At 40.0% G+C, this 14,224-nt stretch overlaps 1 protein-coding gene across 1 annotated transcript in view; it reads left to right on the forward strand.

Annotated features, from left to right (window-relative positions):
* CD226 (CD226 molecule) overlaps positions 1-14,224 on the forward strand; it is a 103,766-nt gene that overhangs the window by 43,322 nt on the left and 46,220 nt on the right. The window contains exon 4 of the mRNA XM_064294413.1: positions 13,195-13,542. Coding sequence (XP_064150483.1) covers positions 13,195-13,542 — 348 coding nt within the window. The remainder of the gene's footprint in view (positions 1-13,194; positions 13,543-14,224) is intronic.

A 14,224-nucleotide genomic window follows, 5' to 3' on the forward strand; every position in this document is an offset into this window, starting at 1 on the left:
ACCAAAGTGTAGATGCCTGCCAGGAGCTGAAGTTTTTCTGTGCATTTTACAAGGGCAAATAAAGAAATTGATCTCTAATTGTAGGGCTTAAAGCATCAAAAAATTAGATGATATTTAGGAAGAGGGGCTTCTTGGACCCTATTTTGCTGCAGTGAAATTCTGCTTCTGTGCAGGACAGAAGGAGCTGGGTGTCCCATATACTCTGCCACAGGGATATGTGAGGATAGTGCTGACAGGGGAGCCCCATCAGCCTCCTGCTGCTAGAGGAGGGTCCAGTCTCTGCCTTTCATCAGAGGGTGACTTGTCTCTGGTTCTTGTGACAATTAAATGCATTAGCACATGCAACACATTGAATGCTGGCACAGAATAAGAACTCATCCCAGGCTTATTATTTTGTTCTTAAATATATACTTGTCTTAGTTGTCTAGCGGTGCTGTAACAGAAATACCACAAGTGGATGGCTTTAACAAAGAGACATTTATTTTCTCACACTGTAAGAGGCTAGAAGCCTGAATTCAGGGTGCCAGCTCCAGGGGAAGGCTCTCTCTCACTGTGGGCTTTGGGGGAAGGTCCTTGTCCTCAATCTTCCCCTGGTCTTGGAGCTTCTCAGTGCAGGGACCCTGGGTCCAAAGGACATGCTCCCCTCCTGGTTTTTCATCCTTGGTAGCATGAAGTCCCTCAGCCTCTCTGCTCGTTTCTCTTTTTTGTATCTCGAAAGAGATTGACTCAAAATACAACCTAATGGTGTAGATCGAGTCCTGCCTCATTAACATAACTGCCTCTAATCCTGCCTCATTAATGTCATAAAGGTAGAATTTATAACACATAGGAAAATCACATCAGATGACAAAATGATAGACAATCACACAATACCGGGAATCATGGCCTAGCCAAGTTGGCACATATTTTTGGTGGACACAATTCAATCCGTAACAATACTGAAAACTTTTTTTTTTTTAAGGTGTATAGAAGACAAAATGCTTAGTGTAGTCTACAACGACAATTCCCTAATATGGCCTATTCTCTAGCAGGTCATGATTAGAGATAGTGTTAATCTTTTGATTCTTTTTTTGTAAAATCCTGCTATGCAGAAAGAGTGCAGTAAATTTTGAAATCCTGGGGACCAATTGCTAACATTTTAATAGAAAACAAGCCAATGTTCTTTGGCTGTATTGTCAACTTTCAGTTTTTCAAGCCCTCAGAAGGTACCGTTTAAAATTCTTATACCCCATTGGTTGTTTCTTTTCCTGGTTGGGAGAAACTATGGAATTAATTGCCCAAACATTAGACTTTTTCATGTGCTTCAGCAAACGTTATGGTACTGACATACATAAAAAGCATCGTTCTCATTGCACCGTGACAGAGAGATTAAACACTTACTTTAGCAATCGGAATCTATGAACAGAGGTTACCCTGTGAGAATCCAGGTCCAGTAGACATTCTCAAGCTTTGGCAGCTCCATGAAACGGAGTGTATGGGGCTAGGGGGGTGGACCTTTCATAAAACTGTTTTGTGTGGGTTTACTGGTACGCTTTGAATAAACAAACAGACACCCAAGCTAGTTGCCCTAGAATCTACTCTGACTCATAGTGACCCTATAGGACAGGGTAGAACTGTCCCGTGGGGTTTCCAAGGCTGTAATCTTTACGGAAGCAGACCGCTATATATTTCCCCTGAGGAGCCCCTGGTGGGTTTGAACCAACAACCTTTCAGTTCATAGCTGAGTGCTTAACCACTGTGCCACCAGGGCTCCTCTTTGAATCCTGGGGGCAAAAATCTGCCCAGGCCTGAGTTGAATGTTGTTTGTTCTTCATTGTCCAGACAGGGGCAGCACATTTGGACAGGAATGCAAACCTTCTCCCAATATGGGTTTTCTGGTCTGAAGCTCTGATCTGCCAGCCAGGAGATGCTTTCCTGATTCTAGTTACTTCTTTCCATTTAAACGAATGGCCATGTGTGGCCTGGCTTCATGATAGCTTTCCCAGTCTGTTTTTGCCCCAAATCTTTTTCTGTAGCTCTCATTCTTCCTGTTTTATCTCTGCCTTTCAGTTAAGCAATCATTTAGCTTGTTTTTATTTTGTTTGGGTTCATTACCTTTTATCTGTACTTTAAATGAAGGACAGAAAATGACAATATGTGGCGAGGGTGGTTGTGAAGGCTGTTGATCCTAACAGGAGAGAATTTCTTGCCCCCAGCTAGTTTTGGAAAGTTCTGATTTATACCCCAAAGCAAAATATCATCCCAAGGAAGGTCTGACCCTGGACTTGGTCATCTGGGAATGTTCTGACTTGTTTAGGGAAATGCCATCTAATAGTTTCATTTCCCCAGTTCTATGAGTGTTCTTTTTCCAAGTTCTATATCTCGTCATTGTTTAATACGCCTCATACGTCTCTTTTAACCTATAGGTTTCTTCCCTTCCATCTCCCTCCCTCTCTTCCCTCTCTCTCTCTCTTTTGTTGTCATTTTGAGTTTCCCGTAGTCTGGACCTGCTAATTGCTTTCCCTTGACATTGTTTAGCACATTACCCTGCTCCTTCTAGTTCTGTAAGTTGATAGTTAGGTTTAGAAGCTCAGTTAGAGTCAGGATTGAATATTTTGTCATGGCTGCTCCTCCCAGGTAGTCTCGAGCAGAGTGTTCTATGAATTTGAGGACATTTATGACTGTTACCTAGAACCATTGGTTGATTTGGATAGTACAAATCCAATTTTAAACAAATGTTTTAATATTAGAGATACGGTAAAAAGACCAAAAATCTATGGAAACACCTTGCACATCGATGACAAAGTGAAATTAAAAATTAAATTTTTTATTCAAAAAACAATGGCTGAGCTCTCTCTATATGCCAAGCACTGCCCAAGGCTCTAAAGATAGAGTTGTGCATGAGGTCTGTACAAAGGCCTGGCTTTATGAAGCTTATAGCAAAAAGACCCGGGGTTTTGTGGAGTTGAGCAATGTTGCAGAGTTGTTCAAATGCACACACAGCCTTCAACCCATGAGGATGGTGAAAAGCAGATAAGCGAGCAGCAGGGGTGGTGGGCAAGGTCAAGAATGGCTGTCGACCTAAGGTCTATGTGGTCCTTGGAAGAGGTAGTGAAACACACGGAGATAATTCTCAAAAATGATCGATAATCCTGCCAGAAGAGCCAAACACACAGTAAACAGTAGTTTGTCATGATATCCTGTAATAAAAATCAATTGTGTAAAGATAACAGTTTAATCTATGCTTATTCTAAGAATTAATGAATAGTTAAATATAGGCATAAAATAAACTGGTTTTTATTTGTATATTTCGGATTAAATTAGAATCAAACTTTTTCTTCCCTCTTCACTCAGACATTTTGGTCCTGTTTTAAGTGGGTTCGCTCTCCAATTCCAAGTACCCTAGGCTGATGGGTCCACTTGTTTGTGTGACGTCTTCCTGGTTTTCAGAGTCTAACCTACAGCCTGTGCAGAGGATCAGGTGATTTGAGCAGTTGATGCAACTGCGAGCACAAGGCAGGCTCTACTGGTCTCGTCTTGGTCTGCATTTTCACCTGGCAACAACTGGTGACTCTTAGTAAGGAAAGGTTAATTGGGGGCTCCTCTGTGCTTCTGAACCACCTGTTTGTGGGGCGAGGGCCTGGCTCTTCCTGTTCTAGGCCGTGAGTGTAGAGAAGTGGGTCCATTCTCTGACTTAGAGGGGGTGCTGGAAACCTCCCAGTGCCCTGTTTCCCCAGGGACAGCCTGTCCATGTGCCCACACCTAGCAGGTTATCCTTGGAGACACTCTCCACTGACACACGGATCTGTCCTTCTGAAAATGCAGACACTTCTGAGAGGCTCTCTCTTCATACCCGTGTGAACAGGTACATGGGGTTGCTTCCTGGGAAAGCAGGTTTTGGTTAGGAGGTAAAGACTGCTCCTGAGATTGGACGAGGGCAGCATCCAGAGGAGAGGAAAAAAAAGTGTGTGAGACAAATATGCATCTTTTTCCCTTTCTTACTGTTTTATTTAATTTCCCTGCTAACTTTATTTTCTCGGTTTTTCCACTTCTTATGAATTTTCTCCGTTTTTTCTTCCCTTTTCTTTTGTTAGCTTGTTACTTAGAGATGAACTGTTTCTGTGTGCTTGTTATGTGGGTAAAGTGTTAACTCTGGTAAGTAACTCTATGGTTACAGACTGAAAACGTGGAGTGCTGTGGATTTCTCTTTTCGACATTTTGGCAAAAGGAGCACTTTTCTGTGGGGCTGAAACTAACACAGACATAGTGTTCTACCTTAATATAGATAGAAATCTTACAGCACACTGTGCCATCAGGGCTTCTTACTGTATTTTAGACTTAATTTCTCACATTCTATCTCTTTTTCAAGTGTGGTATCATTTCTTTTCTTCTTCTTTTTTTTTTTCTTTAACTGGAAAACAAGAAACTGTCTCCCAGCCAGCCTTGGGCAACATGGTGGCACAGGTGAAGTTTATGATGGGTAGTTTTCACTTTTCTGCATTCCTTGTCTAATGTCCAGGTGCTTGGTGGCACCATTACTGCCAGGCTCTCTTCTCTACTTAAACGGTATACAAAAACTTCTTTTTAGTAGCAGTAAAAGGATCATATTAAACAAGGAGTTAATAATGACTAATAAATAACTCCTTGTGAGTCTTACTTACCTAGTGTTACCATAACAGAAAAGCACAAGTGGGAGGGTTTTAAAGGACAGATATTTATTTTCTCACAGTTCTGGAGGCTAAAAGTCCAAATCAGGGTCTTGGTTGTGTCAATTCCTTCTGTGGGACTCTCTCCTAGGTTTGGTGTCTGCCAGCAATTCTTGGAGTTCCTTTGCTTAAGGTCTCACATGGTTTCTGTGTTTCCCAAGTGTGTCTCTTTTTGTATTCTGCTCTTTTTATAAGCCACCACTCAGAAGAGATTAGGTTTAGGACTGACCCCCCCCCAACTGAGATATGATCTCATTAATGAAAGAAAACCTCTATTTCCAAACAGAGTCATATTCACAGGTCCAGGGTTTAGAACGTCCACATATCTTTTTGGGGGACACAATGCAATCCATAACATTTGAATTTTAAAAAATAATCCCTGAAGTTTATTCTTTAGATCAGGTTTGTCAATTTTTTTGGTCTCAGGACCCTTGGACCTTTTTTTTTTTTTTTTTATTAACTTTTATTGAGCTTCAAGTGAACGTTTACAAATCAAGTCAGTCTGTCACATATAAGTTTATATACATCTTACTCCTTACTCCCACTTGCTCTCCCCCTAATGAGTCAGCCCTTCCAGTCTCTCCTTTCGTGACAATTTTGTCAGCTTCCAACTCTCTCTATCCTCCCATCCCACCTCCAGACAGGAGATGCCAACACAGTCTCAAGTGTCCACCTGATATAATTAGCTCACTCTTCTTCAGCATCTCTCTCCTACCCACTGTCCAGTCCCTCTCATGTCTGATGAGTTGTCTTCGGGAATGGTTCCTGTCCTGGGCCAACAAAAGGTTTGGGGACCATGCCCGCTGGGATTCCTCTAGTCATAGTCAGACCATTAAGTATGGTATTTTTATGAGAATTTGGGGTCTGCATCCCACTGATCTCCTGCTCCCTCAGGGGTTCTCTGTTGTGCTCCCTGTCAGGGCAGTCATCGATTGTGGCCAGGCACCAACTAGTTCTTCTGCTCTCAGGATAATGTAGGTCTCTGGTTCATGTGGCCCTTTCTGTCTCTTGGGCTCCTAGTTGTCGTCTGACCTTGGTGTTCTTCATTCTCCTTTGTTCCAGGTGGGTTGAGACCAATTGATGCATCTTAGATGGCCGCTTGTTAGCATTTAAGACCCCAGATGCCACATTTCAAAGTGGGATGCAGAATGTTTTCATAACAGAATTATTTTGCCAATTGACTTAGAAGTCCCCTTAGAGCATGGTTCCCAAACCCCCACCCTTGCTCCGCTGACCTTTGAAGCATTCATTTTATCCCGGAAACTTCTTTGTTTTTGGTGCAGTCCAATTGGGCTGACCTTCCATGTATTGAGTGTTGTCCTTCCCTTCACCTAAAGCAGTTCTTATCTAATTAATCAGTAAAAAACCCTCTCCCTCCCTCCCTCCCTCCCTCCCTCCCCCCCTCGTAACCACAAAAGTATGTGGTCTTCTCAGTTTATACTATTTCTCAAGATCTTATAATAGCGGTCTTATACAATATTTGTCCTTTTGCCTCTGACTGATTTCGCTCAGCATAATGCCTTCCAGGTTCCTCCATGTTATGAAATGTTTCACAGATTTGTCAGTGTTCTTTATCGATGCGTAGTATTCCATTGTGTGAATATACCACAGTTTATTTACCCATTCATCCGTTGATGGACACCTTGGTTGCTTCCAGCTTTTTGCTATTGTAAACAGAGCTGCAATAAACATGGGTGTGCATATATCTGTTTGTGTGAAGGCTCTTGTTTCTCTAGGGTATATTCCGAGGAGTGGGATTTCTGGGTTGTATGGTAGTTCTGACTGTTTAAGATAACGCCAGATAGATTTCCAAAGTGGTTGTACCATTTTACATTCCCACCAGCAGTGTATAAGAGTTTCAATTTCTCCGCAGCCTCTCCAACATTTATTATTTTGTGTTTTTTGGATTAATGCCAACCTTGTTGGAGTGAGATGGAATCTCATCATAGTTTTAATTTACATTTCTCTAATGGCTAATGATCGAGAACATTTTCTCATGTGTCTGTTAGCTGCCTGAATATCTTCTTTAGTGAAGTGTGTGTTCATTTCCTTTGCCCACTTCTTGATTGGGTTGTTTGTCTTTTTGTGGTTGAGTTTTGACAGAATCATGTAGATTTTAGAGATCAGGCGCTGGTCGGAGACGTCATAGCTGAAAATTCTTTCCCAGTCTGTAGGTGGTCTTTTTACTCTTTTGGTGAGGTCTTTAGATGAGCATAGGTGTTTGATTTTTAGGAGCTCCCAGTTATCTAGTTTCTCTTCGTCATTTTTGGTAATGTTTTGTATTCTGTTTATGCCTTGTATTAAGGCTCCTAGGGTTGTCCCTATTTTTTCTTCCACGATCTTTATCGTTTTAGTCTTTATGTTTAGGTCTTTGATCCACTTGGAGTTAGTTTTTGTGCTTGGTGTGAGGTATGGGTCCTGTTTCATTTTTTTGCAAATGGATATCCAATTATGCCAGCACCATTTGTTAAAAAGACTATCTTTTCCCCAATTAACTGACACTGGGCCTTTGTCAAATATCAGGTGCTCATATGTGGTTGGATTTATATCTGGGTTCTCAATTCTGTTCCACTGGTCTATGTGCCTGTTGTTGTACCAATACCAGGCTGTTTTGACTACTGTGGCTGTATAATAGGTTCTGAAATCAGGTAGAGTGAGGCCTCCCATTTTCTTCTTTTTCAGTAATGCTTTGCTTATCCGTGGCTTCTTTCCCTTCCATATGAAGTTGGTGATTTGTTTCTCTATCACCTTAAAAAATGACATTGGAATTTGGATCGGAAGTGCATTGTATGTATAGATGGCTTTTGGTAGAATAGACATTTTTACTATGTTAAGTCTTCCTATCCATGAGCAAGGTATGTTTTTCCACTTAAGTATGTCCTTTTTAATTTCTTGTAGTAGAGCTTTGTAGTTTTCTTTGTATAGGTCTTTTACATCCTTGGTAGGATTTATTCCTAAGTATTTTATCTTCTTGGGGGCTACTGTGAATGGTATTGATTTGGTGATTTCCTCTTTGATGTTCTTTTTGTTGATGTAGAGGAATCCAAGTGATTTTTGTATGTTTATCTTATAACCTGAGACTCTGCCAAACTCTTCTGTTAGTTTCAGTAGTTTTCTGGAGGATTCCTTATGGTTTTCTGTGTATAAGATCATGTCAACTGCAAATAGAGATAATTTTACTTCCTCCTTGCCAATCTGGATGCCCTTTATTTCTTTGTCTAGCCTAATTGCCCTGGCTAGGACTTCTAGCATGATGTTGAATAAGAGCGGTGATAAAGGGCATCCTTGTCTGGTTTCCATTCTCAAGGGAAATGCTTTCAGGTTCTCTCCATTTAGAATGATGTTGGCTGTTGGCTTTGCATAGATGCCCTTTATTATGTTGAGGAATTTTCCTTCAATTCCTACTTTGGTGAGAGTTTTTATCATAAATGGGTGTTGGACTTTGTTAAATGCCTTTTCTGCATCAATTGATAAGATCATGTGGTTTTTGTCTTTTGTTTTATTTATGTGGTGGATTACATTAATGATTTTTCTGATATTAAACCAGCCTTGCATACCTGGTATAAATCCCACTTGATCGTGGCGAATTATTTTTTGATATGTTGTTGAATTCTATTGGCTAGAATTTTGTTGAGGATTTTTGCATCTATGTTCCTGAGGGATATAGGTCTGTAATTTTCTTTTTTTGTAATGTCTTTACCTGGTTTCGGTATCAGGGAGATGGTGGCTTCATAGAATGAGTTGGGTAGTATTCCATCATTTTCTATGCTTTGAAATACCTTTAGTAGTAGTGGTGTTAACTCTTCTCTGAAAGGTTGGTAGAACTCTGCAGTGAAGCCGTCCGGGCCAGGGCTTTTTTTTGTTGGGAGTTTTTTGATTACCGTTTCAATCTCTTTTTTTGTTATGGGTCTATTTAGTTGTTCTACTTCTGAATGTGTTAGTTTAGGTAAAAAAAAAAAAGAAGTGTTTTTCCAGGAATTCATCCATTTCTTCTAGGTTTGCAAATTTGTTAGAGTACAATTTTTCGTAATAATCTGATATGATTCTTTTAATTTCAGTTGGGTCTTTTGTGATGTGGCCCTTCTCGTTTCTTATTCAGGTTATTTGTTTCCTTTCCTGTATTTCTTTAGTCAGTCTGGCCAATGGTTTATCAATTTTGTTAATTTTTTCAAAGAACCAGCTTTTGACTTTGTTAATTCTTTCAATTGTTTTTCTGTTCTCTAATTCATTTAGTTCAGCTCTAATTTTTATTATTCGTTTTCTTCTGGTGCCTGATGGATTCTTTTGTTGCTCAGTTTCTATTTGTTCAAGTTGTAGGGACAGTTCTCTGATTTTGGCTCTTTCTTCTTTTTGTATGTGTGCATTTATCGATATAAATTGGCCTCTGAGCATTGCTTTTGCTGTGTCCCAGAGGTTTTGATAGGAAGTATTTTCATTCTCGTTGCATTCTATGAATTTCCTTATTCCCTCCTTGATGTCTTCTATAACCCAGTCTTTTTTCAGGAGGGTATTGTTCATTTTCCAAGTATTTGATTTCTTTTCCCTAGTTTTTCTGTTATTGATTTCTAGTTTTATTGCCTTGTGGTCTGAGAAGATGCTTTGTAATATTTCGATGTTTTGGACTCTGCAAGGGTTTGTTTTATGACCTAATATGTGGTCTATTCTAGAGAATGTTCCATGTGCGCTAGAAAAAAAAAGTATATTTTGCAGCAGTTGGGTGGAGAGTTCTGTATAAGTCAATGAGGTCAAGTTGGTTGATTGTTGTAATTAGGTCTTCCGTGTCTCTATTGAGCTTCTTACTGGATGTCCTGTCCTTCTCTGTAAGTGGTGTGTTGAAGTCTCCTACTATAATTGTGGAGGTGTCTATCTCACTTTTCAGTTCTGTTAAAATTTGATTTATGTATCTTGCCGCCCTGTCATTGGGTGCATAAATATTTAATATGGTTATGTCTTCCTGATCAATTGTCCCTTTTATCATTATGTAGTGTCCTTCTTTATCCTTTGTGGAGGATTTAAGTCTAAAGTCTATTTTGTCAGAAATTAATATTGCTACTCCTCTTCTTTTTTGCTTGTTGTTTGCTTGATATATTTTTTTCATCCTTTGAGTTTTAGTTTGTTTGTGTCTCTAAGTCTAAGGTGTGTCTCTTGTAGGCAGCATATAGACGGATCATGTTTCTTTATCCAGTCCGAGACTCTCTGTCTCTTTATTGGTGCATTTAGTCCATTTACATTCAGCATAATTATAGATAAGTATGTGTTTAGTGTTGTCATTTTGATGCCTTTTTATGTGTGTTGTTGACAATTTCATTTTTCCACATACTTTTTTGTGCTGCGATGTTTTTCTTAGTAAATTGTGAGATCCTTATTTTCGTAGTGTTTGACTTTATGTTTGTTGAGTTGTTAGGTTTTTCTTGGCTTTTATCTTGAGTTATGGAGTTGTTATACCTCTTTGTGGTTACCTTAATATTTACCCCTATTTTTCTAAGTAAAAACCTAACTTGTAATGTTCTATATCTCCTTGTATCACTCTCCATATGGCAGTTCTATGCCACCTGTATTTAGTCCCTCTTTTTGCTTACTGTGATCTTTTACATTTTGACTTCAGTGATTCCCTGTTATGAGCATTTTTTTTTTTAATTAATCTTAATTTTTTTTGTGTGATTTCCCTCTTTGAGTTGATATCAGGATGTTCTGTTTTGTGACCTCATGTTGTGCTGGTATCTGATATCATTGGTTTTCTGACCAAACAATATCCTTTAGTATTTCTTGTAGCTTTGGTTTGGTTTTTGCAAATTCTCTAAACTTGTGTTTATCTGTAAATATCTTAATTTCGCCTTCATATTTCAGAGAGAGTTTTGCTGGATATATGATCCTTGGCTGGCAGTTTTTCTCCTTCAGTGCTCTGTATATGTCGTCCCATTCCCTTCTTGCCTGCATGGTTTCTGCTGAGTAGTCTGAACTTATAGATTCTCCCTTGAAGGTGACCTTTCTTTTCTCCCTGGCTGCTTTTAAAATTTTCTCTTTATCTTTGGTTTTGCAAGTTTGATGATAATATGTCTTGGTGTTTTCCTTTTTGGATCAATCTTAAATGGGGTTTGATGAGCATCTTGGATAGCTATCCTTTCGTCTTTCATGATGTCAGGGAAGTTTTGTGTCAGGAGATCTTCAACTATTTTCTCTGTGTTTTCTGTTCTCCCTCCCTGTTCTGGGACTCCAATCACACGCAAGTTATCCTTCTTGATAGAGTCCCACATGATTCTTAGCGTTTCTTCATTTTTTAAAATTCTTTTATCTGTTTTTTTTTCAGCTATGTTGGTGTTGATTCCCTGGTCCTCCAGATTTCCCAGTCTGCATTCTAATTGCTCGAGTCTGCTCCTCTGACTTCCTATTGCGTTGTCTAATTCTGTAATTTTATTGTTAATCTTTTGGATTTCTGCATGCTGTCTCTCTATGGATTCTTGCAACTTATTAATTTTTCCACTATGTTCTTGAATAATCTTTTTGAGTTCTTCAACTGTTTTATCAGTGTGTTCCTTGGCTTCTTCTGTAGTTTGCCTTATTTCGTTTCTGATGTCTTGAAGCATTCTGTAAATTAGTTTTTTATATTCTGTATCTGATAATTCCAGGATTGTATCTTCATTTGGGAAAGATTTTGATTCTTTTATTTGGGGGGTTGTAGGAGCTGTCATGGTCTGCTTCTTTATGTGGTTTGATATCAACTGTTGTCTCCGAGCCATCACTGGGAAACTTGTTTTTCCAGAAATTCCGCTGAGTGGGACGCTGGCTCCAGGCTCCAAAAACAGTTGCTGCTTCCCCGTATTTGTTCGTTCTCCTTCTCTAAATCTGTGTTTGTTGTTCAGGGTTCGTAGATTGTTATGTATGTGATTGATTCACTTGTTTTTCCGAGTCTTTGTTGCAAGAGGGATCTGGGGTAGCGTCTATCTTGGCCCCGCCTCCTGGACATTCTTAAAAATAAACGAAGACCCCAAAGAGTTTTTGTTTATGTGGGTTCTATTTCTTAATATTTACTGAGTTAGAAATTAGAATTGAGCAAAACTAAAAACACAAGAATTTACATGGGCACATCCTATTAGATACCAAAGCCTCCAGAGATATCTACTGTATACTTGTGAGAGAAGGAAAGTAAAAAAACATCAATTACACCTGATTGAAACCCTGGTGGTGTAGTGGTTAAGTGGTACTGCTGCTAACCAAGAGGTCGGCTGTTCAAACCCTCCAGGTGCTCCTTGGAAACTCTATCGGGCAGTTCTACTCTGTCCTATAGGGTCACTATGAGTCGGAATCGACTGGATGGCAGTGGGTTATTATTACAAAGGGAAACCCTAGTGGTGTAGTGGTTAAGTGCTATGGCTGCCAATGAAAAGGTCAGCAGTTTGAATCCACCTGGTGCTCCTTAGAAACTCCATGGGCCAGTTCTACTTTGTCCTATAGGGTGACTATGAGTTGGAATCGACTTGACAGCAAGGGGTTTGGGTTTTTATTATTGTTATTATTACAAAAATAGTTTTTGCCTTGCAGGTCCCCTGAGAGGGACACAGGGACCTTGGGATCCCCAGAATACTCTATGAGAACCATTGCTTTAGATCTTCAGTGATTCCAGCATTCTAGTAATGGTGGCAGAATGGTGGCAAAATATCTCCGTTTGGAAATAGAGGTTTTCTTTCATTAATGAGATCATATCTCAGTTGAGGCGGGAGTCCTAAACCTAATTGCTTCTGAGTGGCGGCTTATAAAAAGAGCAGAATACAAAAAGAGGCTTTCTTGGTGCCCAGGAATTCATACCATGTGTGGGTCCCTACTCTGCCTATTCGTAAGTCAATTCTGTGTACATGAAAAATGGGCTTATTTAGTGAAAATGATCTGGTATCTTCTTTGTGGCCATTCAAATCTTAGTTGGTATGATTGTTGTTGTTGTTATGTGCCCTCAAGTCAATTTTGACTCATAATGACCCCATGTGACAGGGTAGAACTGCCCCATAACATTTCTTTGGCTGTAATCTTTATGGGAGCAGATTGCTAGGTCTTTCTCCAGCAGAGCCACTGGGTGGGTTCGAACCACCAACATTTCTGTTAGCAGCCAGGTGCTCCTTAGTTGATACAATAATAATCTGGACATTCAGTACTCAAAGTCAATGTTTGAGTCACCAGCCCAATGCTATTAGAGCAGTGTTGCTCTGAAATTTAGCTCTTAATGAGATCACTACCACGAGAAACACCAGGGGGTTTCAGTTATGTTTCTCACTATATGGTTAACCAAGTAAAACTCAAGGGAACACGTGTGAACACATGCATCATCTTTAGTGTTTATGTACCAGCCTCTTCCTAGCTATTTTCTTTTACAAAAATGTGATGTAAAGTTATCCCTGACAATGGATGAAACTGTGTTAAGTAATGTCACCAATCATTTTGGTTGAAGGTTCTGGGTGGCTTCTACCTCCATATCCAAAAATGGTGACCTAAGTCCAATCATTCCATTCTTCTTTTTCAGATCGTTTTGAGACTGCTGTGCCATCCAATAAACATCTGGACTCAGAACCTGGAAAAAATATCACACTCACCTATCAGCTTCAGAGCAAGGAGCCAATGCAACTAGTTATGTGGGAAAAGATCCAGCCCCATCAGATTGATCTCCTAACTTTCTGCAACTTGTCCCAAGGGAGAAGTTATGCTTCAAAGTACCAAAGACAAATATTGACCAGCTGCAGCCAGGGAATGAGAAAGAGCTTCGTTGTGATCCAAAATGTCACTGCCTCTGACTCAGGACTTTACCGGTGCAGCTTTGAGGCCAGCACAGGACAGAAGGAGACCTTTGTGGTGAGGCTGACCGTGACTGATGGTGAGTAAAGCACGGAGGTTGTCAAGTGTCAAAACGGGGAAAGCCAACCACCATGGATTGGTTTCCATTGTCTTTTCTCATCTATTTAATATGACTTTTCTTCAGAATTTTTATTTTAACGGTTGAATTTAGGCACATTGGCAGCAGGGCTTTGAACCAGTTCTTCTTAGTTGAATCATGGCCAAAGAAATGACACTGGAACAGATGCAAATTTTTTAAATTTGGGTGAGCCAGAACTATAACTGGAACAGGAAAAATTATGGGTCAAAGCCCTGTTAGAAACTTAATCTCTCTATTAGAAAACGAGGGCAGTGTACTTGTTACCTAGCAAACAAATCTCTTGTCCAGTGGATTTTGGGCTGGAAACAGGTCCCCAAATCAAAGGTGGCAGCTGGCCACATGGCTTTGAATGTGTATCCCTCTTCTCAGTCCTGACAATAATCCAGTCTCAAGCACCAGGCTCCTGAAAGGGCTCACCCACACCTCTTCTGAGTCTCCCATTCCAGGGCTTTGACTCGTAATTGTTCCTGTGCCAGTTAGGGTTGTGGATCACTCAAATTTAAAAAATTCAGGTCTGTTCAAATTTTGCTTCATTGGCCATGACTGAAGTGGTTCGAACCAGTTCATAACCCTGGTTGGCAGTTACTGAATTTTAGTATTTGATATTTCTTTATCTTGCTAA

The sequence above is a fragment of the Loxodonta africana genome, chromosome 11 (genome assembly GCF_030014295.1).
Source record: "Loxodonta africana isolate mLoxAfr1 chromosome 11, mLoxAfr1.hap2, whole genome shotgun sequence".
Lineage (NCBI taxonomy): Eukaryota > Metazoa > Chordata > Mammalia > Proboscidea > Elephantidae > Loxodonta > Loxodonta africana.